The sequence below is a fragment of the Canis lupus genome, chromosome 19 (genome assembly GCF_048164855.1).
Source record: "Canis lupus baileyi chromosome 19, mCanLup2.hap1, whole genome shotgun sequence".
NCBI classification, from domain to species: domain Eukaryota; kingdom Metazoa; phylum Chordata; class Mammalia; order Carnivora; family Canidae; genus Canis; species Canis lupus.
The window spans coordinates 33,976,009-33,998,332 of NC_132856.1; the positions used below are offsets into that span (position 1 = coordinate 33,976,009).

At 49.9% G+C, this 22,324-nt stretch overlaps 3 protein-coding genes and 1 long non-coding RNA gene across 11 annotated transcripts in view; 2 read left to right on the top strand and 2 right to left on the bottom strand.

Annotated features, from left to right (window-relative positions):
• The window catches only part of DNASE1L3 (deoxyribonuclease 1L3), a 29,758-nt gene extending 25,191 nt beyond the window's left edge, over positions 1–4,567 (top strand). For both annotated transcript variants that reach the window (XM_072785692.1, XM_072785691.1), the window contains 3 exons: positions 301–458; positions 3,722–3,818; positions 4,122–4,567. In XM_072785692.1, the coding sequence (XP_072641793.1) occupies positions 301–458; positions 3,722–3,818; positions 4,122–4,235 (369 nt within the window). In that variant the 3' untranslated portion in view covers positions 4,236–4,567. The remainder of the gene's footprint in view (positions 1–300; positions 459–3,721; positions 3,819–4,121) is intronic.
• A 6,857-nt stretch (positions 4,568–11,424) lies between these two features.
• LOC140610107 (protein SPMIP1) lies at positions 11,425–13,612 on the bottom strand. Its single transcript, XM_072785693.1, has 2 exons — positions 13,176–13,612; positions 11,425–12,087 (listed from the first exon to the last, which is right to left on the bottom strand). The coding sequence occupies exons 1-2, from the start codon at positions 13,333–13,335 to the stop codon at positions 11,969–11,971; spliced, it is 279 nt and encodes a 92-aa protein (XP_072641794.1). The 5' UTR covers positions 13,336–13,612; the 3' UTR covers positions 11,425–11,968.
• A 58-nt stretch (positions 13,613–13,670) lies between these two features.
• On the top strand, positions 13,671–18,353 carry LOC140610108 (uncharacterized). Its single transcript, XR_012011895.1, has 5 exons — positions 13,671–13,839; positions 14,476–14,633; positions 16,436–16,530; positions 17,035–17,163; positions 17,804–18,353. It is a non-coding gene; the product is annotated as an uncharacterized lncRNA (long non-coding RNA).
• Positions 18,354–19,840: 1,487 nt separating this feature from the next.
• Positions 19,841–22,324, bottom strand: part of FLNB (filamin B) — a 138,537-nt gene continuing 136,053 nt past the window's right edge. For all 7 annotated transcript variants that reach the window (XM_072785699.1, XM_072785700.1, XM_072785698.1 and 4 more), the window contains one exon: positions 19,841–21,555. In XM_072785699.1, the coding sequence (XP_072641800.1) occupies positions 21,368–21,555 (188 nt within the window). In that variant the 3' untranslated portion in view covers positions 19,841–21,367. The remainder of the gene's footprint in view (positions 21,556–22,324) is intronic.

The window sequence follows — 22,324 nt, forward strand, 5'->3', positions numbered from 1 at the left end:
TTCTTTGAGGACACCAGGCATATATATTGGATTAGGGGCCATCCATTTGGTAACTCAGTTTACATAGTTACCTCTTAAAGGCCCTCTCTCCAAACATAGTCACATAAGTACCATGTGTTGGGACTTCAGGATATCAATTTGTGGGAGTGGGGGCAGGGGCAGGGGAGAAGGACACAATTTAGCCCATAACAGAACCCATTGTTTACTGGGCTTGGGAGGTGGAGCCATTGCCACCGGTTCTGAGCAAAAGTATTTGGCAATAATACCCAAAAGGTGACAGTTCCAAACAATGTCTTTCAGAATTTCATTTTCATGGGTGACTTCAACGCCGGCTGTAGCTACGTCCCCAAGAAGGCCTGGAAGATCATTCGCTTGAGGACTGACCCCGGGTTTGTCTGGCTGATAGGGGACCAAGAGGACACCACGGTCAAGAGCAGCACCCACTGTGCCTATGACAGGTAGAAGGCATCTGCCTCACTCAGGCTGGCTCATGCAGTGCTTAATACGCATCAGAGAAGGCGCCCCCCTCAGGGCGGAGGAAGAACACATCTTACAGAGCTGAGTCAATCAGACTTCAGGCCCATGCATGGGGTACTTGTGCAGGGTGCATGCTGCATGGCCATACCTGGGAGCCCTGAGCATTGTAGCTTAGCAGTGGCTAGTTCAAGGTTTTTGTGTCAGAAGAGCCTGGGTTCAAATCCTGCCTCTACCACCACCTCAGGACTTACTGTGTGTCTTTGCTTCCTTGCCTGTAAAACAGAGACTGTAGTAATGCCTCATTCATGAGGCCATGACGAGGAGTAAATGAATAGTATAGGTCTTCTCACACAATGCCTGGCATACGGTTAAGTGTTCCACACATTCACTGGCTGTTAATTATTTCATCACAAAGACATACCAGAATTTAGTCATTCAAATCCCCTGTCATTAAGCTTAGGTTATTGCCAAGAGTTGGCTAGTATAAGCACTGCCCAAATGGACCTCCCATCTGAGACCAGTTATTAGAAGGGTGTTTACACTTTTAAAGCTTTTGCTACACATTCCCAAATGCAAATACATACCTTTAAATAATAGCATTCTTGGAGCACCTGGCTAGCTTTAGTCAGTGGAACGTGCAGCTCTGGATCTTACGGGATGAGTTCCAGCCCCATGTTGGGGCTGTAGAGCTTATGTTACAAAACAAAACCTAAAAAACCCTAGTATTGTATTTGTGAAGTCTCCCTGGGAATTTTCAGTCAGCTTTCATTTTTGCTCCTTAAACTGGGAGGTGGGGGAGGCACTTGAAGCCTGTGAATGTTCCTGATCTTCCCATCCATAGTAGAACCTATGGTGGCCGTGGTTTCCAGACTCAGCCTGCCTCCAAGGAAGCACGAGGTGGCTTCTGCCAGAGACAATTGTTCTCACTTCTCTAGTTTTGAGGTCAGAATTTCATTTCCATCCCACAACCTCTTTTATTCCTCTTGGAGCTTTCAGGCTTGGTGTGCCCTTTGCAGAAGTCATTGCTCCAGTTCTCAAGAGTAGAAGCAGCCCTAGCATTGGGGAAAGTGGAATTGAGGCAGGAAGTTACAGGAGACGAGCGCTCAGTGCCTGCTGCCTCCCTCTCACTTTGAGGGCTTGCCAGCAAAGTGCGTTGGAGATGGCCACTCGCCCACTAGCCTGCTCGCCTACTTGCCTGCTCACACGTGCCAGCTGTGTGGTGTGGCCTTGAGCAGATCTAGTCCCTTCTGCGGTCCCATTCTTTTCCCCTGGCCAACAAAGGGGAGGTGACCAAGAATAAGGAAACAGAACAGTGAATCACAGGAAAAGAAGCTCACAATAGCTTAGGTGGGGTGGGGGAACAGGTTAAAAAGGTGTTTACTGAAAGAACTTCGGTTTTATACAATATATGCCAAAGGATGGCAGGATTACATGTGACTTTTTTTTTTAAAGATTAATTTCTCATTTTGTTGCTCTAAAGTTTCTATGTTTTCCACACCAGCATATTTCTTTGATGTCTTTTTTATTTTTATTTATTTTTATGTCTTTTTTTAAAGGGGATATCAATTTCTGGGGCACCTGGATGTTTCAGTCAGTAGAACATGTGACTCTTGATCTCTGGGTGTGAGTTTGAGCCCCATGTTGGGCATGGAGCCTACTTAAAAATTAAAAATTTTTTTAAATTAAAGAGATATAACTTTCTAGTAAGGGGAGTAAGATGAAATGGTCTCAATTCCAGTGTTTGTTCTGTGTTCAAGTATTTATTGAACACCTCCTACAAGCTATGCTCTGTTGGACATGAAAGATGCCAAGAACTGGCCTGTGCACAGAGCAACCTCAGGAAAGCCTTCAATGAGCAGCTGACCTGCCCACACATGTACCTGGAAGTCAGAAATGGGGGAGCCTTAATTATGTTGCTCTTGACTCTCTGGGTCTGAAGGATGGCTTTAAAAAAAAACTCCAACCAAATGTGAAGAGTTTACTTGTGGACTGAGTTCAAATTTAACCACAGTGGTAGCAAACGCAGGAAACCAAATCAGCTACTCGGAATCAGGGAAAGCTCAATGCATAGTCATGAACTGGAAGTTTGACTCACCTTGTCCTTCTTCCGTTGGTCGGGTGGGGCCACGTAGACCCTGACTGCATCACTCCACTTGAGATACATTAGAGTCCATGTTTCCAAAACTCATTTAACTACCATGTTCCCAGTTTTTGTTATCGCTACAAAGCAACTATACTATGGTTTTCCCCTGTATTTGTCTTTAAATCCATTAATTTCTAATGAAATAAATTAATTTTTAAAGGAGATCTCATACTAAGGTAAGAAAATAGCATTTGTCATAAATCAAAAATAACTAAAAAAGTAAGCCCAGTGAAAACTGAGCAATGTTAAATTCTGCTTTAATTATCTGGCTTGCAGAGTGCTTGGTGATTGTAGCCTGCTCCATCTTGGTCAAAATGGGAGCTTAGGGGGTTATTAAAGATCAGCCAGGGGCGCCTGGGTGGCTCAGTTCGTTGAGCATCTGCCTTCAACTCAGGCCATGATCCCGGGTCCTGGGATCAAGGTCCACATTGAGCTCCCAGCTCAAAGGGGGTCTGCTTCTCCCTCTCCCTCTGCCCCCCCATCTCTCACTAGTGCTAGCTTCCTCTCTCTCAAATGAATAAATAAAATCTTAAAAAAAAAAAAAAGATAAGCCAGTACCTTTCTCCATAATTGAATCAGGAAAAGTGAAAAATAATTGTCAAGGGAATAATATTCTCAGTCTGTACATCACTGTTCCATGGTGTGGTGTTCATGTTTCTTTTTTTTTTTTTTTTAAGATTTTATTTATTTATTTATTCATGAGAGACACAGAGAGAAAGAGAGGCAGAGACACAGGCAGAGGGAGAAGCAGGCTCCATGCAGGGAGCTCGACATGAGACTCGATCCTGGGTCTCCAGGATCACACCTCAGGTTGCAGGCGGCACTAAGCCGCTGCGCCACCGGGGCCACCTGGTATCCATGTTTCATATAATATCTTTTCTTCCACCTTCAGGGCTACTGCCCACAGGGCCCCAAGCAGGAGATGATCTGATTTCCCAGTTTTAGGCACTGTCCAAAGGGTCAGAAAACCAGGCCTGGACTTTGAATATCACACAAAAAGTCCAGGCTGCTCAACCAATTCCAGATGTCAAACAGGAAACTTGGTTTGTCTCAAAATCAACAAGGTGGATTAATGTGACTGTCTTCCATCCCTTTCTCTAGGATTGTGCTTAGAGGACCAGAGATCATCAGGTCTGTTGTTCCCAGATCAAACAGCACCTTTGACTTCCAGAAAGCTTTTCTGTTGACTGAAGAGGAGGTACAGCTGCCACTTTGTCTTTCTTTGCCACTGTCCTGAGAAGATGGGTTGGTGTTACCCTTTGAGGCCACCACTAGAGACACAACATTGGGCCATTGGACCTTGGGTCTCAAAGTCTATGATTCTGGGGCTTGAAGACCTGTCTAAATTTCTGATTGGGCTGGTCCAAGGATGATGCTCACTAGTGTGTGTTCTGTTCAATGACTTGAGGTGTTTTATCTTCCCACCTCAAGCCTCGAATTTGTTCATCACTAAAATGACAGTCTCCTAATTCCCAAATTTATGTCCCTTTTCTCTTCATAGGCCTTGAATGTCAGCGACCACTTTCCAGTTGAATTTAAACTACAATCTTCAAGAGCCTTCACCAATAGCAAAAAATCTATCTCTCCAAAGAAGAAAAAGGTCCGTCACCCCTAGATACAAGGGTACCATTATAATAACCATTTCTTGCCTCTAAATAAAACAGTTCTAACAGGTGGTATGAGCTGCTGCCTGCACTCAGGAAACAAGACTGGTCCAACTACTTTCATTTTCAACTTGAATGTAATCTGTCTTGAGTCAGAGCACCTAGGTGGCTCAGTCAGTTAATTGTCTGCCTTCAGCTCAGGTCATGATCCCAGCGTCCTGGGATCAAGCCCCACGCGGTCAGTCGTTGGGCTTCCTGTTCAGTGGAGAGTCTGCTTCTCCCTCTTTTGTTCACTCTCTTTCTCTCCAATAAATAAATAAATAAATAAAATCTTAAAAAGAAATGTCTTGAGTCACATTGGAAGGAGAGTCTCCTATTATCCTTCTTGGGCTGGTACCTCCCCTGAATTCCCTAATAGGAAACTGGGGGCTTTTATAGTCCTAAAAGATAAGTCTTCACGTCCCAAGCTAGAGCCCCATCAGTCGTCACTGCCTGGGCTCAGCCCTGCCATGAAAGAGGCTGCAGGAAGAGGAAGAATGTTGGCTTTCAGCTCGAGGGGATCTCAGTCCACAGGAAATGACCAGAAAGGACAAGGCCTCAACTGCACCCCATGATTTGGGCACTTAATTCTCTGAGGAATCTACTGCATCTTGTCTGAGCTCAGGGTGGTAATTATGTCTCACCGGGATGAAGAATAAAGGCTCTCCCCGCTGGTCTCCCTGCCTCAAATTGTCCTCCAACTCAGCCAGCCCAGTACCTACCAGGGCCATCCTTTGAAATCCCATTCTGACCACAGCCCACCTGCATTCCCATCCCTGCTTCTAAATCCTTCAGGGCCTCCCATCACCCACCTGGGGAGAGCCCAGAAGTTTTGGATGCCCACAGGGGGCTGTATTTTCTGGTGCACCATATTAGCCTCCTTTTTATCCCACCTTGTACTCCACAGGACTGTCCCTTCCCAACACTCCCTAAGCCTCCCTTCTCCTAGGCTTTGAGGAGGCCAATGGCTGGCAGAGATTCAAGGATTTTATCATCATTCTACAACCAAAGAGTTGCAGAGGAGTAGAGAGCACCATTTTACCTGGGTCCATGGTGGTCATTTTTGTTTGTTTTGCTTTGCCTTCTTTTAGATTATATCTTTTGTTTAAATAGTACTCGTGCATGGCTAGATATGCAAGAATACCAGCCTAAGCAGTGAAAAAGTGAGCTGCTCCGGGACCCCACCCCCTAGTTTCCTGTGTCAGAAGCAGCCTCTCTTACCAGCCTATGCATTCTTCCAAGAGTCTATGATAAATAGACTCCCAAGTGATGGGAGCACTTAATGCACCATATGTAACCCTGAAAAAGAGAGTTTCAGCACGCTATATCCATAGACTCACTTCTTATCTTCCTTAATATATGAGGGATGATGTGACTTTTGACATAAGAAAGAGACCAGGGATGCCTGGGTGGCTCAGTGGTGGAGCATCTGCCTTTGGCTCAGGTCCAGATCCCAGGGTCCTGGGATCGAGTCCCGTATTGGACTCCCCACAGGGAGCCTGCTTCTCCCTCTGCCGATGTCTCTGCCTCTCTCTGTATGTCTCTCATGAATAAATAAATAAAATCTTTAAAAAGAAAGAAGGAAAGCAAGCAAGCAAGCAAGCATACGGCTGATTTTTGAAATTTGGTTGCATCTAACCAAGGGAATAAAATCAAAAGGGCCCTGCTTAAATGGGAAAACCATTTTCCTTCAAATATCCAATGAACCTCAGAGGTCTTGTTGGAATTGGTGGGGGAGGTGGTGAGGCTATAAAGCCTTTGTCACCTCCCCTCTTCTGAGCAGGGCTCGCTGTCCCAGGAAAACTCCCAGTTTCCAAGGTCCAAAATGGTCAAGTAGGCAATTCCCACATGAGCTTATTCTGGAGGAAAGGATCATCCTTTTGCCCTAAAGGCCAGCAGGATGGCTGGGACAAGAGCCCTGTGCTCAGTGGAGGAGGCAGGGAAAGTGGACCAGACACTAAGTGAACTTGTCCATGGCTCCGAGCTCCAATCCTACCTCCCTACGATCTGTTCGCCTCCCAATAACCAGGATAGACTTCCTAAAATGGAAATCTCGTGCTATTGCCCCCCCTCACTAAAATCCTCAGTGGCTCCCCATTTCTCTTTGGGTAGAGACCCCAATCCTTATCATATCTTACAAAAAGCCTTGTATATTTTGGCCTTCACTTACCTCTCCATTTTCAACCATCTGTACATTCTTGCCACGTCTAGTTCCTCAATTCTTCATGCTCTCCCCAGCTTCTGGGCTTTTGCACAGGCTGTCTCCTCCACTCCCATCACTCTTTCCCCCCATTCACTTAGCTAACTTCTTATTCCTCAAAACTCAGCTGAAATCTTGCTCAATCAGGGAGGCTTTTTTTTTACTAGGTTCCCCCAGTTTTTCTAGGACCCTCCACCACACCTGCCCATGGTGCTCTCCATGTCTCTTTCCTAACCTCCATCACCTGTGTAGCTAGTCGTTCAATGTCTGCCCCCGCCCCCAACCTACAGCCTCTATGAGGACAAAGCTGTGTCTTCCTAAGTCACTGTTCACAAAGTTTTTGTGGAATTAATTAAACTCAGGGGGCTCTACTGTGCCGTCTTGGAGAAGAAGGCAATAGTCTTTACATAGTTATCCCCTCAAAAAAAATTTTTTTGGAGCTAAAAGTAGTAGACATTGGGTAGTAGAATTGTCGTAATTTTTATTTTAGAAAAGCTTCCCAATGGAAACACCTAACTTACAAAATTAGGGAGTGGTTCAAATTGGGGATTACAAAACAGTGCTGGGGCCCCCTGGGGGCTCAGCTAGTTAAGCATGTGACTCTTGATTTCCGTGCATGTCTTGATCTCAGGGTCATGAGTTCAAGCCCCACACTGGGCTCCACACAGCTGGGTGTGGAGCCTACTTAAAAAAAAAAAAAATGGACAGTGCTTTCTAGGGTATTCAAGTTCGTCAAGGAATATTCAAAAGATATAACCTGGGATGCCCCAGGGATACAAGAACTACAATTCAGCTAAGAAAAGGTAAACCTCAGGACGCCTGGCTGGCTCAGTGGTTAAATGTCTGCCTTAGGCTCAGCTCATGATCCTGGGGTCCTCGGACTGAATCCCACGTTGGGCTCCCCAGAGGGAGTCTGCTTCTCCCTCTGCCTCTCTCTGTCTCTCATGAATAAATAAAATCTTTTTTAAAAAAAGATAAATCTCAGCTTGAACTTGCCTCCTGCCCCAGACTTTTGGATATACTGTTCCCTCAGCTTAAAGTGCTCCTCCCCTCTTTGCCCCTCTTCCCTACAAATACGATGTCCCTGTCTCCATAGGCCTGAGGCTTTCATAGCCTTCAAACTCTATGCAAATCTCCTTTTCTCTAAGATGAATGCAACAGACACACACACACACCTTTCCCAAGTATCTGCCCACCTGGCACATATTCTCCAGCTGGTCCAGATTCCAGCTGACTGGTGCAAGCCCATGTTCCTTCCTCATGAGCTCCTCAATGGCAGGAGAAAATCTGCATTTGTCATCTGTAAAAACTCCTTCTGCTGATACACTCTTCTCTGGGAAACTCTTCTACTTCCCCCATCAAATAGCCTGGAAGTTTCATTTCTTTTTTTTTTTTTTTTTAATGTATTTTGAGATTCTTGTTTGAAATATTTTAATAGTTTCAGAGAGATTAGAGCTGAAAATACCCTCAAAGATGATAAATAATAATAATAAAAAGAAATAATAGTTCCATTTGTAGGGCTTGCTCTAAAGATTCATGGCATACACTCTCTCACTGAATTCCAACTATGTCACTAAAAAGGTGGGGTCTGTTGTCATCTCCATTTTATAAATGAGGAAACTGAGGCCCAGAGAGGTTGAACAACTTACCCACGGTCACACAGCTGGTGAGTAGTGGAGCCCAGCATGATTCTTCATGAGGCACAGTTGGCACAGGGCCCGGGGCTCATGATACTTTTAAGGCCACAGAAATACTTTCTTTCAGAATAAGAAGGAATAAGATTAAATTTTGGGTCAAAGAAAAATTTTAATACGTAATATTAATATATTTATATTTATACCAACATAGTTGTAAAACATAACTTCTGCTATTTCTTTATGGAAGAAAGGATGCATGAAGGCAAAGTGCCTGAGGACCGTGAAAATCATCATGTGGCTCTGGTGGGGTCAAAACTCAAATCAGGTCAGTCTGTCTTAAAAGTTCATGTTTTCACTAGGCCAGTCTGACCCCAATTTACAGGCGAGGAAATCGAGGTCCAAGGCCAGGCAGTAAATGAATGGCAGCCCCCAGCCTGGAACGCACGTTTCCAGCAAGCCAACCACCTGCTCTGTGGTCCCACAGCACCACCTGGTGCTCTTGCTGGGGACTTCCCTGCAGTCAAAGGAGGAGCCTAAGTTTCCAAGATCTATAAAGAACTTACTAAACTCAACAGCAAAGAAACAAACAATCCAATCATGAAATGGGCAAAAGACATGAAGAGAAATCTCACAGAGGAAGACATAGACATGGCCAACATGCACATGAGAAAATGCTCCGCATCACTTGCCATCAGGGAAATACAAATCAAAACCACAATGAGATACCACCTCACCCCAGTGAGAATGGGGAAAATTAACAAGGCAGGAAACCACAAGTGTTGGAGAGGATGCGGAGAAAAGGGAACCCTCTTACACTGGGAATGTGGGAATGTGAACCAGTGCAGCCACTCTGGAAAACTGTGTGGACGCTCCTCAAAGAGTTAAACATAGATCTGTCCTACGACCCAGCAATTGCACTGCTGGGGATTTACCCCAAAGATACAGATGCAATGAAACGCCGGGACACCTGCACCCGATGTTTCTAGCAGCAATGGCCACGATAGCCAAACTGTGGAAGGAGCCTTGGTGTCCATCGAAAGATGAATGGATAAAGAAGATGTGGTCTATGTATACAGTGGAATATTACTCAGCCATTAGAAGCAACAAATACCCACCATTTGCTTCGACATGGATGGAACTGGAGGGTATTATGCTGAGTGAAATAAGTCAATCGGAGAAGGACAAACATTATATGGTCTCATTCATTTGGGGAATATAAAAAATAGTGAAAGGGAATAAAGGGGAAAGGAGAGAAAATGAGTGGGAAATGTCAGAGAGGGAGACAGAACATGAGAGACTCCTAACTCTGGGAAACGAACTAGGGGTGGTGGAAGGGGAGGAGGGCGGGGGGTGGGGGTGACTGGGTGACGGGCACTGAGGGGGGCACTTGATGGGATGAGCACTGGGTGTTATTCTATATGTTGGCAAATTGAACACCAATAAAAAATAAATTTATAAAAAAAACCAAAACAAACAAAGAAGGAGCCTAGCACGAGGTTACAGACTCAGGCGTCTGCCCTGAAAGCAGCCACAAGCCAGTGGGTCCTTGGGCTCCACACTCAGCAGTGGGGGAGCCAGGCCAAGGAACATCAATGTATGCGCTTTCTTTAGGTTTTCAGCAGAATTCACACATTTCCCCACCCTCAGGTTAATAGTTATTCCTCAGAGTTAATATCCATAAAGTGCTTAGATGAGCCCTGTCCAGTAAGAATATCATGTGAACTAAATGTAATTTGAAATATTCTACTAGCTACATAAAAAAAGCAAAAAAAAAAGTAAATTTCATTTTAATAATAGATTTTATTTAACCCAGGGCTCAGCAAATGACAGCCTGTAGGTCGAATCTAGCCCACTGCCTATTTTTTTAAATAAAGTTTTATGGGCACACGGCCACGCCCATTGTTTCTGTATTATTTATGGCTGCTTTTACACTCCAGCTGCAGAGTTGAATGGCTGTGGAGTTGAGACTGGATGGCCCACAAGTGGAAAATACAACTAGTCCTTTTAGAGAAAGTCTGTCAAACCCTGGTTTAACCTAGCAAGTGCAAAGTTAGTGATTTTAACATGTAACTCAGTATAAAAATTACTAATGAGATATTTTACATTTTTTATCGTGTTAAATCTTCAAAATTTCGTGTGTCTTTTATACGTACAACACATTTCAAGTGCTCAATGGATATGTGTGGCTTATGACTACCAAATGCCTCAGTGCAGCCTTAGAAAAACATCTGCACGAAGCAAATATCACATTGGTGTTTATTAAATACATACAAAAATAAATCCCCCCCAGAAGAAGTAAGCCCCAGCCCCCTGGGACACCCACTGTTGGTAACGAATCTCTTTCCTAGGTCTCTAGAATGATGCTAGCTATATAGTGCCATCCTTGAGAGAATTGAGAAAGTAGTCACTTAAATCATTTTTGGTAGGGCTTGATCAATTTCCAAAATCCCAACTGAGAGCCTGCCCTGGTGGCAACCTGTCCTCTTCTGAGCAGCTTGCAGATTTGCTGCTGACAGAGATCACTGTCATCACAAGTAATACAATTCACATGTATAGTCAGGTACCCGCTAGGCATTTTCTGAGCGTTATTTCATTTAATGACAGAAACAGCAGTGACCTCCCAGAGAAGCTGCCCTGAGACCCCATGCTGGCTTCAGTGTCTCCTCTGTGCTCTCAAAGTGCCCATCTTCCCCCATCCCAGCCCTTCTCAATCTGTACTATGAGATCTAAGAAGATGTGGCTCCTTATTCCTCAGGCGCCCAGGCCAAGCCTGACCCACAGGAACTGTTAGACCTTCGGTTGCTACAGACAATCAAATGGCCCTAGAGGAACCCAGGGCATTATTTGGTATTTGATTAGTGAATTCAGCAGGTCCTTGCCAAGGCCTCTGTTGTGCAAGGCCACAGTGCAATTTCCAGCAGTCACACACACACATTGGCCCTCGCTTACTCTCTGCCTCTTGCTCTTTCCTACTCAAGAACTTCCCCAAAGTTGTAGGTGGCCTAGCTCTTCTGCAAAGTGGCAGGCTAAGAGGCAGACCAGGAGCGACACAACTCTCCCAGCCTTCACATATCCAGAAGTCATGTGATGTGTTTTCCCCAGCAGAATGTGACAGGAAGTGACATTTGGCAGTTTCAGGCTAAGGCAGGGTAGGATGGGTGTGTTCTCAGCCGACTCTGTCTCTTCCCTTGCCCCTAGTTGGATTCAGAAGGACTTGGGAAAGAACCCTGAGACCCTAGGAGATGGCAAAGCCACCAGATGGGAGAGGCCTGGATCCCCAGATCAGCGTGTGGCAGGTGGCCCACTGAACATCAGAGTGCACTGTGCAGTGAGAAATACACCTTTATTGGTTAAAGCAAGTGGGATGCAGCGGCTGTTTGTTATAACACTGAGGCAAGCCTGACCCAGGCAGGCAGGGGGCCAGTGAGAGAAACAGCAAGTAACCATGGAAACTACTTTTCTTAAACTGTGGGATACACTGGGGCCAGAGAGAGTAAAGATGGAGATATTCCCTCCTGTACGCAGCTCCGGAAGATCCTAGCAAGCCCCTCCCCACCTAACTCTGCTGCTGGAGCACGTGGAGACTCCGCTGTTTCCCCCGGGAGAGCACCTAGCACCCCACCTCTTGATGGTGGGGCCCGAGCTCTGCAAGGGAGCTGAGGTCCCTGAGGACATCCAAGAGGCAGCAGGTAGGCCACCCTGAATCCCAGAGGTACAGAAAAACACTCACATCCCCACCTTGCTCAGCAGAGGAGACAGGGCTGGACAGAACGGATGAGGGGTTGGCTGGAGTAGGGGGCATCTCTGCTCAGCAGGGTCCTGACAGGCTGTAGGAAAAGGCAGGAGCCGCTCCCGAACCCCCATGAGCTCAGATTAGCTGGTCTGTTCGCCGTGGAAAGTGAAAGACGCTACTTTTGATGTAAAAGACCTTCATGATGGGCTGGCACCTGGCATACGTGGGAGCCCTGGCATCCTTCATGATGTCCCCTGGAACAGGGCAAAGGCCTGGTTGGGCTGGGGCTACCATTCCTCCCTTCCCTGACCACCTGTCTACCACAAGAGCCCCCTCAGGCTTCCTCTCCTTTTCCTGACCGATCTCTTTCTACAATCACAGCACTCACATTCTCTGTCATATCCCTAGGGACACAAGGTGCCTGACGTATATTAGGTGCTCACTTAACCTTTCTTGAATGAATGAATGAATGAATGGACAAAGAATCCAAACCCAGGCCCCCTAATTTCAAACTGAGCCACTCTTCCATGCTTGTTCATTTGCTAACTCATGTTGGGGCAGAGCTGGGCTTCAGGGACTCTGGATCTCCCTCTCCGGGCTGTCCCGAATGAAAGCATCACATGTTGAATGAGTGAATATCTGTCCTACCCACCTCATGGGGCTTTGTGAGAAAAATTTCTGTTCAGGGTACTTTCCCATTTGATTTCCCCAAAACTCTGTGACATTGGAAGGCAGGTACTACTATAATCCCATTTTTCAGATGTGGAAACTGAGGCCAAGAGAAGTTAAGGTTCTTGCTTGAACCCAGCTCCCAAGTGGAGGAGCCAGGATTTGAACTTGCACTTCCTGATTCCAAACTCAGGCCTCATTCCCTAGTCCACATTCACTCATTTGTTCATTCATTCCATGGTCACTGAGTAGTAGCCCTAAGCTGGGAGCTGGGAGGGCATTAGTAAAATTAACTAAATTCTGGAGCCCAAAGGGCTCCCTAGGCCAGGCAGACACTCAAGGAATGGGGACATGGTGGGGCCAGTGCGTTTGTAGACTCAAAAAGCTGTATAACCACAAGGGTGGACTCACATCCACCGGGAGGACTTTCGGAGGACTTCCCAGAGGTGGTGACATGTGAGTATTAGCCAGCGGAGGAAGAGGCAGGCGGTACGTTACGGGTGGAGACATGAAAATGGGCAAAGGCCTGAAGGTGTGAAGGTGCGTGGCCCCTGCTCGCGGCAAGGTGAGCCTGAGGGATGGGCCGGTGCCCGCGGGTGACAGGACAGGGCTGGGGAGGAAGGCCGGGCCTGCCCGCGGGGGTCCGGAGTGGCCACAGGGTGGTGGCCCTTACCGATGTTCCAGCCGTACTCCCAGGATGACAGGACTGGGTACAGAAACTTCTCCTCCGGCTTCTGCCGGTGCCGCTCCCGGAGGTACAAGGCCCGGCCTTGGCCGTCGTGGGAGATGCCCTGGAAAAGCAGCTTCAGGGTGCCGGGGGGCGCCCGCCTCATCTCCAGGCCCTCCGGCTTGGTCTGGGCCGCCCCTCCCAGGCTCTGCCTTCCCCGGGCGGCGGGCCCCGAGGCCCCTCGGTCTCAGGGGAGCTGCAGCCGCTTCCTGGGCACGGGCCCCTCCTTCGGGTACTCGTGGCCGTGGGTGACGGTCCAGGCGACCCGGGCTGCGGTCTCCCTCCGGACGCGCTCTTGCCAGCAGGCCTGGCTCTGCGGTTTGCCGCGGCGCTGACCGGCGCTCGGGTCCCTCATGGCGCTGGCGGGGACTGTTCTGCCCGCAGCCCCGGGCCGTCTCCCAGGATACGGTTGCCGAGGCCGAGGCCGAGCTGCGGAGGAGGGGCGCTCCGGGGCACCCTGAAGTGCTTGCAGCCCCTGGGACCAGAGGCCGGGAAAGGGAGCAGAGGCTGCCCACAGCCCACCCAGGGGGCCTGGCAGGAGGCTGTAGTCTGCCCCAGAGGGACTCAGGGCCCGAGCCTTTCCCCCTCACAGCCGGAGGGTCCCACGGAGGTGCGTGGGCAAACCCTAACAGGCACCTCCTGTGCACCAGGCACCAAGGGGGTCCAAGGGGAGGCCCGGTGTCCACCATCAGGAGGCCCTGGACGCATGGCTGGGGCAGTTGCCAGGGAAACTCTGGACTCAGCCCCTCAGCCCCGGCTCCGACCCTTGCCAGCTCCCTGGCATCCCTTGATTATCAGAGTGCCCGCGGGAGTTACTTGTGGTATAGAGAGAGTGACAGAGAGGGGACAGCGCCCGGAGGGACTTGCCGTATAGAGAGAGCACCGGGGACAGTGCCTGGCGTCGGGGAGGCCCTCCGTAGATGTCAGCTGCTAGGCGCCTGCTGCCGTGCCCGGTTCCGTCGGCCTCTCCCGTTGCTGGGGCTCCCACTAACCTCCTTTCCAGAAGGGGGACGGGAGGCCTGCGGGAACTCCGGGCCAGGCCGGCCCCAGGCAGGCAGGACGCTGGTGTGTGGCGGGGCTCCCCCTGCCCGGCCCGGGCGGGAGGCCTTGTGAGCCATCCCACCCAGCGGACTCCTCGGGTGACTCACTGACAGGCTCTCTTCCCTCCTTGAGGAGGAGGCCGAGGCTCAGCAACGTTCATTTGGCCACCCTGGGGCGGACGTCAACCCCTGCACCTCTGTTACAGACACCCAGCTCTCCCGGAGAATGGGACAGCATCGTGTGAGAGGCACAGCGGCCGGGGGGGGGGGGGGCAGAGGAGGACGCACCGGTCACCCAGTTGCACCACAAAGTCAGCCTCCAGGATCCTCACACCCTCTGCTCTCCCACCAGGGCCCTGCAGCGGTGAGCAGTGTGGGTCCCGGGGAGAAGGAGGTCACCCATCATGCTGGGGCGCCCCTCACCTTTCTGGTCCCCGCTCAGCGCGCTGTCGCTTAGTCATTCAAAATAGACTCATTTGCTCTTGACCCTGTTGCTAGACACTGAGCCAGGTACTGATGCTTCCTGCCCTCAGGGTTTCATACTCCAGAAGGGGAGACAGACTCATAATCAGGTGGATGGGGAGCAGGGAGTTAGGGAGATGATCAGGGAAGGCTTCCTGGGGGAGGTGCCGTTGGAGTGAGCCCTGAACTATGAACAAGAATTAGCCAAGCAGAGTAGGGGAAGAATGTTGTAGACTGGGACTCTCAAGGCAAGAAAGGGCAGGGCTGCCTGGACTGCCCTCTCTGCCTCAGTGTTCCCAGCTGTAAAATGAGGGCTATGAGGTTTGGGACATCTGGGAAGATTCAGAACCAGCTGGTTAAGTAAAACAGCCCGGGCCTGGCATATGGACCCTGGCGCCCTCACCATGGTCATCCATTACCTGTGCCATCACCCATGTGATCCAGGCTTCTGTGCACCTGGCGCTGCAAAGGAACAGCACGGACATAAGGTGCCTCCCTCACCGAGCTTGTGCACCTGCGTCCTGTCCTCTTCACGCAGCATCTCTATGTCCAGAGGGGGTGTTGTCTGGCATCCAGGTGGTGCTCGAGGAAAGGGCCAACAGGCCCCCTGCTGCCTCGGGGCGTGTGCGCCAAGGAGGCAGGGAGGAAAGGGGAGCTGTGCGGCTGCGGCTGGTGGGGCTTGTGGGGCGGCCTCCGATCCCAGAACCCAAGAAAGCCTCCCTGCCCCAGACCGGCTCAGCCCCAGGCAGGAGGGGCAGGGGCCCCGGGCGCGAGGGCAGAGGTGGGCGCGCTGCTCCAGGGCTTCGGAGGCCGGGTGCCTCCCTGACCGCGGGATTCTCTTCGGCGCAGCAGTTCGCGCGCCCAAGGCGACCCCTGGCGGTCACGACGGTAACGACAGTCGCAGCGGCGGTCCTCCAAGCCGCAGGCTCCTCAGCTTGGCCAGAACCCGGGCTGTGCTGAGGGGTGGACAGGCTCCCCTAAGAGGGGTGTGGGGTGGAAGGGTGCAGAAAGGCACCCCCAAAATACTGCCATCCAAAGGACTAGGGACAGAGGTCGGCTCACAAGGAGAGTCGCCTTCAGATTCCAAGTGCACAAGGCTCGGCTTCATGGCCTCCTTCCCATACTCAGGCTTTCTGGCTTTTTTTTTTTTTTTTTAAATTAAAGATTTTATTTATTTATTCATGAGAGACACACACGCACACAGAGGGGCAGAGACACAGATGGAGAAGCAGGTCCCATGCAGGGAGCCTGATGTGGGACTTGATCCCGGGACTCCAGGATCACACCATGGGCCAAAGTCAGATGCTCAATCGCTGAGCCACCCAGGGATCTCCAGGCTTTCTGGCTTTTAACAGAGCCTTGACCATTACTGTGTGACGTTGCACAGGTCACTTAACCTCTTTGAGCCCTGGGAAATGCCCCTGTGAAAAATGGGGATAATCCTAAGACCAGTGCCTAACATTAGTTATAAAGTTAAATAATTTATATTTTGTTTACTACAGATTATTGATTTAACACTCATCTCGATCAACCCCTGGGGAGGTGTGCAGGCAGCCCCAGGCCTGTCTCTGGCCTAGATCTCTACTAAGGGAAAGCTGTCATTGAAGCCTGCACACCAGGGGAGGCTGGTAGGTGAGCTGGGGCCCTCCCCCATGCCCCTGACTCACCTAGCTCTCCCCCCACCTTTCTGGCCACTCCTCCAAGCCACCAAGGAACTGCCACTAGAACTGCCATTGGCCACCCCATCCACTACCACTGTGACTCCCAACCCAGTTTTCAATCCTGGGCTCTGTCTCCAGGTAAGTGCCTCTTCTATTTGTGCCCTGAAAGTAGCCCCTTCCTGGATTTAAGATCTCTGTACAGAAGAATCCTCTTAAGCACCTTTCACCAGTAATCATAATTCTCTGAAGGCTTATCATGTATTAGATCCTGTGATATGTTCTTTACATGCATTTTGTCAGTTAACCCTCAGAACACCGTATGGGGTAGGGTCTAGTATCCCATTTCATTGGAGAGGAAACAGAGGCTGTGAGTTTTCTGTGAGAGTAAGTGATCTGCTGGAAGTCATGGCAGGGTAGGATTTGAACCCTCTGGCCCATGCTTTGAACCACCATGCTTAATAGAGGCCCCACAAGCTCCCTTCCCCTAACTGGGGTGCCCCTTCCTTGCCAAGATTCAGGCAGCCCCTATTCCAGCAGCTCTGGGTGGGGAAGGATTTGGCCAGCCAGTTGGAGGATGGATGTGTGGGAGGATCATTCTAATCTTAGAATGGAAGTTTCCCACTTTCTCATTTTATGGATCAGGGCACTGAGACTCCGGGAAGGCTTCGTGGAGGAGGTGCCCTTTGAAACCTGAACTATGAACATGAGTTGGCCAAAGCGTAGAGGAAGAATGTTCCAGACTGGGACTCCCAGTCTGTAAGACAACACAGGGTAAGGCTGTCTAGACTGCCTTCTGTGCCTTAGTCTTCCCATCTGTAAAATGAGCGCCATGAAGAAGTTTGGGATATGTGGGGAGATTAAGGGCCAGCCGGTGTCTGAGCCGGTAAGCCACAGAGCTGGGATTAGAATCCAGCCTTGAACCGCAGTACCTGACCTGCTGCTTTCTGAGTGTTTCTCATACATCAGGCTTTTCTGGCTGCTACCGGTGCCAGCTGCTTGGAGCTGGGCCCGAGGCTGGCATTTCCGGGGCGTGGCCCTCTGCCAAGATTTCCTTTCTTGAAGACCCCCCCACCCACCAGGGTTCAGCATGAGCTTTGCACTAAGAACGCCCGGGAGAGGCATTCTGATGCCTTTGGGAAGACGGTGGCTATAAAAGGCTCCAGTACTCTTTCATCTTTGAACTTTGTCCTGGGGAGATAAGCAAGTCCAAAACACGAAACACCCTTGGATGCAAGCCATCAGGCTCATACATTCCCCATCTCCTGCCTGCCTGCTTTGGAGAACTCTTGAGGAGAGAAAGGGTGTGGGGTGGGCCACCCTAAATTCCTGGCATATGAGTTGGTCTCCTGTGGGCTCAGGGACCCAGACAAAAGCCTTATCACAAAGCAAAAAGGATCCCTTTGTTTCACAGATTCCTCCCACCGTGTGTTTGGTCAGCATCCTTAGGACAAAGCCAGAGGGGGAAAAAATCGAATTCAGGCTTGCCTTGAGCCACGGAACAGTTTGACTCCCTTATGATTTGCCATTGTGAGGAGAAAAAAAATTAGCTAAACAAGATGTGTTTCTGGGAGAGAGTTTTCATTAGTGGAATATCCTGATTGCAAAGCCCCTTCCCCTTCCAAGTTAGTGGGGATTTGAAGATTCCATTCCTTTCCTAGACCTTGTTTCCATCAGATGGAGAATTAAGCCCAAAGAGCGCTTAAATTAATGAATGAGCTTGTTCCCCATTTTAACATACAAACTTGGGGGGGGGGTGCGTGGCAACAAGAGTCAACCATTCATTTTGCCATTTCCGTTTATTCTGCTAATTTTTAAGGCTGTGCAACTTTTAGGGGAAATTAAATCCCTAGTGCCTGACTCATTTTACACCAGGCTCATCAAGATGTGGCTTTCGAGGCCGCTTTGAAGTCTCAAGACTAGACGTGTGGTCAAGGGCCCACATGCCTCTAAGTGCACTGGAAGCAGACATGGTAATACATGTTTCCTTCTTGGCGGCGCTGCCGGGGAGGAGGGCTTCGGGGCGGCGGGGGGAAGCTGGCTGAGGGAGAGGCAGGCCTCGGGGCCTGGAAGGGAACGAGGCCTTCTCTGGGTGGAGGGTCCCTGCAGGTCTGTGCCATCTGCTCGAACCTCTGTTGGCCCCTAACCAGGGATGCCCCATGAGCTCCTTGTAGGAAAGGGGCAAAGTCAACAGGGAAAAGCCAGAAAGGGCCTGGTGCCTAGTTTTAAAGTCACCGACGTGCTTGCACAGACAACAGCCTGTGCCAACGGCAGGGAGCCCACAGGAACGGGCAGGTAAGAGCGGCCCAGACGGTCTAGCCACTGACCGGCAGAGGGGTGTCCAGGTTCACCTGGGTTTTTTGTGATGTGACAGGCAGGGGCCCACCCTCTGGGGCAGCCCTGGATGGCTAATGTCATCTCTGGTGGATGTTGGTCATGGAGAGCAGCAGCCAAGGCTCCCAGCTCCCAGTGAGACTGCATGAGATCCTCACAACCACTGGGGAGCGTGGGCTGAGAGGTGAAGCAGCCTCCCCAAGGCCATATGCCACCAAGGGGCAGAGCCAATGTCCATACTCTACCAGATGCCCAAGTCCAGCTGTGAACACAGAAGTGCTGCCTCCCCGACAAAAGCCAGCCAGACATCAGGGTATTGAAACCAGTGGCTGTGGCCCGGTGCTCCCCCGTGAGCAAGGTCAGCATCGCTAGGCAGAGCCTGTGCCCCCCTCCCTCCAAGTCCAGAGACCCCTTGGGAGTCCAGGGACAGTCATTCTCGGCCCAGACCCATAAATAAGGGTGCTCCCACCAGAAGGAAGGGCAAGGGAAAACCTCCTTTCCTCCCACCTCAGAGGTAAACAAGCCTCCATCCTGATCAACAATCGGAGCAGGGAAGAAACACCCAAAAAGAATCCAGTCTTCCTTCCTTGACTTTCCCTCTACCCCTCACCGCCCGTGGAGGAGGGCTAGGAGCCCAGGAGGGACCTCCAGGGGCTTATATGGGGGCTCCCGGTGCCCTTCCCTCTGTGTTCCTGCTCTCATCGAGGTATAACCAGGGAGGCAGAGCTTCCACTTTGTTGTCCAATGGCAGTGGGGGCGACAGGTGACAGAGCTTCTTGTTTGAGTCAACTCCCTAAAATGACCATTTCTCATGTCACTGGGAAAAAGGCTTTCTCTCCCAGAGGAGGTGTTAGGTGTCGCGGCCCATGTGCCCCTTCGCCCAGTGCCCTCTCCGCCAGGCCCCAGCTGCTGGACTGCCTGGACTCCCCTGATGATACACGCGCAGTGGGGGGGCTCGCAGGAAAGCCAGCTCCCCCCCCCCCCGCCCCCGCAAACAGAGGCAAGGCTCGCTGTCAGAACAAGTTGCTAATCTGCGTCCTTTCGGCCAGGGGTAGGGAGAGCTGGTCAGAGACTCAAACGGTTTATTCAGAAACAACACCTTCTAAGGACACCAAGGGAGCTTGACAGAGCAAACATTTAATAAGTTATAAGATACAATTTACAGTCGGCATTTGATTCCAGTTTCTGCTTCCATGTCCCCATTTATAAAACCTGTGGCCCTTTCACATTAGGCTTCAGGCTGCTCCGGTTTCTAAGAGGTGGGCTACTGCCAACACCTGCCCCCAGCTGCTACATCTTGGTGACGGTCCCTTACCTTGCTCCCTCCCTGTCCCATCCACGGAGGTGCTCATGACAAGAGCAGCCACTTCCTTGAGATGGAGCAGCAAATCAAAAAGCTCTGCCTGCCGAGACAATGCCACACACCCGGGCCCTACAGTCAGGCAGTGTCCCCGAATGCTTTAACTTTATTCCAAAGCCAGCTCAGGTCTGCAGAAAGGGATGCAAAATGCCTTATACTCCGTTTTTGGAATTTTGCACCTGCACATTGCTTTCCAAACAGCTTCAGGTACTGTGGTCAGAGCCAAATGAATACATAGCCACCATTAGCTATGTGGCTTCCACTATTTCTGCCCAATGACAGAAGACCCCCCCCCCAATGTCCTGACTTTGAGGCCAAAGGTCAGCAGGACTTCCATTCTTTCCTGTCTATAATCCTTTTCCAAGAAGCAATCCCACAGCTGACTGGAGGTGGGTTGGAGTGTTCTGTCCCGTGACAGGCCTTCCGCAGACAGGGACGCTGACATAGGGACCCACCTGCGGTCACTTCGAACGTGTTGGCAAGACTCATTGGTCTGACAGATGGCTGGAGTGTGTGTTAAGAACAAAGGCTCGTGCTGTTTAAAAAAAGGTCTTTGGCAGGAGGGGGCTGCTTGCCACAGTAGAATTTCCTCAGACCCAGAGACTTCAATGGCCTTTAAAGACAAAAGCAAAAATGTGGCTGCCGAAATGGGCACATGTTACAACTTTGCAGGGAGATAGCAGAATGAGGGGAGATGCATCAGAGAGCATTGAGGTCACTCTGCCACCAGGTGCCCACTGCCCTTTGAGACGTGTAACAAGGCCACAGACAGGTGGGGGTGTGGAGATGAGTAATGTCAAAACAATGGCATCTGCCTCAGAGCCTTTTATGTTATAGGGCGCTGGAGAGATGAAGCTGGTTTTAAGTCATCTTCTTTCCTAAATCATAGCCTAAACTAGGTCGCCTCTTTGCCCTGTCCCTTCCCTGCCAGTCTTGTTTCAGATATGGGTTACCAATATCATTTTTTAAAAACGTCAATCTTGTGGGTGAACTTGGTCTGTCTGCAGGGGGTGATCTGTGCCAACAAGAGATCGGATTTGAACCAAGTGTGCATGGAAATCTTCTCAGCCCACGGCATGAGTTTGCATTTCTTAAGAGTCCCCAACACGTCCCCAAAGAGCCAAGTCTAGGACTTATTTCTCAAGGCACTTTAGAACGGCAATGTTTTCGGGATGGGTTTTCAGACCCACAAACAGGCTGGAGGAAAACTTTGTATAAAACAAGTTACAAACAAGCAACAAAAGCAACCACCAGAACTCCTCCCAGGGTTTGACGAGAACCGTTTTAAGGCACCGTGACGTGGAAGGGGCTGCCGGGGATGTGTTCTTCTCCCCACTTCACGGCCAGAATGTAATCTCCCTTCTCCTTGACGACATATGTGACATTGTATTGTTGGTTGCCCACGTGCTTCATGGAGACCTCTTCGCAGGGGGTGGTTGGCCCATGGACACCAATCAACAGCATGTTGGAACCTGGGAGGCAAAAAAAAAGGTGGTTTACTCTGTCAGGATGCATCATGCAAGGCAGAAGAAAGGGAGGGGATATGGGAGACAAAGGAAATATACCAGCTGTTATCTGTTGAGATTCTATAATGATGCTGGGACCTCTAAGAGGTGGGACGGCATGGCAATTACTAATGTAGACTCAGAGCCCAGTGGCGTGGGTTCAAATCCCTGCCTGCCACTTCCTAGCTGGGTGGCCTTGGATGTGGGACTTTGCCTCTCTCTGCCTTAGCTTGACCATCTGTAAACAGGAGTTGACACTAGATCTACTCCATGGGATTGCTCAGAGGTTTACAGAAGTTATATGTGAAGCCCTTAGCTTGTAGTAAGGGCTACGTAAGTGATGGCTACTCTGATCTCATTTATTCTCATAAGAAACTTAAGGTGACTTTATTATTCACATTTTAGACAAGAAGAAACTGACTTTTAGAAAAAGATTTAGTAACTTTCCCAAGATCACGCAGCTAAATTTGGGGAAGGAAGGCGGGGAGGGAAGGGAAGGAGAGCCAGGTTTCCAGCTCCGATGTGCCAGATGCCAGAACCCAGGCAACCAACCACTGACACTCAAATAAATACCCAAGTTTAAACTGCAATTAAAGCAATTATTGGCAGAGAAGGGGCCAGGTTCCTGACTTAGTCTGCCCATCTGTAATGGGGATAAATGCCATCTTTCCTGTCTACTTTGAGGGCATTTGAAAGAATCAAGGGGCAAAAGAAAGGAAAATCATTTTAAAATATT

What these genes read in the sequence shown, in the direction of transcription:
- LOC140610107 (XM_072785693.1), bottom strand. Translation starts at nt 13,335, where the DNA reads ATGAGGCGGGCGCCCCCCGGCACCCTGAAGCTGCTTTTCCAGGGCATC. An exon ending in GGAGTACGGCTGGAACATCG is followed by an intron (nt 12,088 to 13,175) that starts GTAAGGGCCACC and finishes GCCCTGTTCCAG; the next exon opens with GGGACATCATGAAGGATGCC.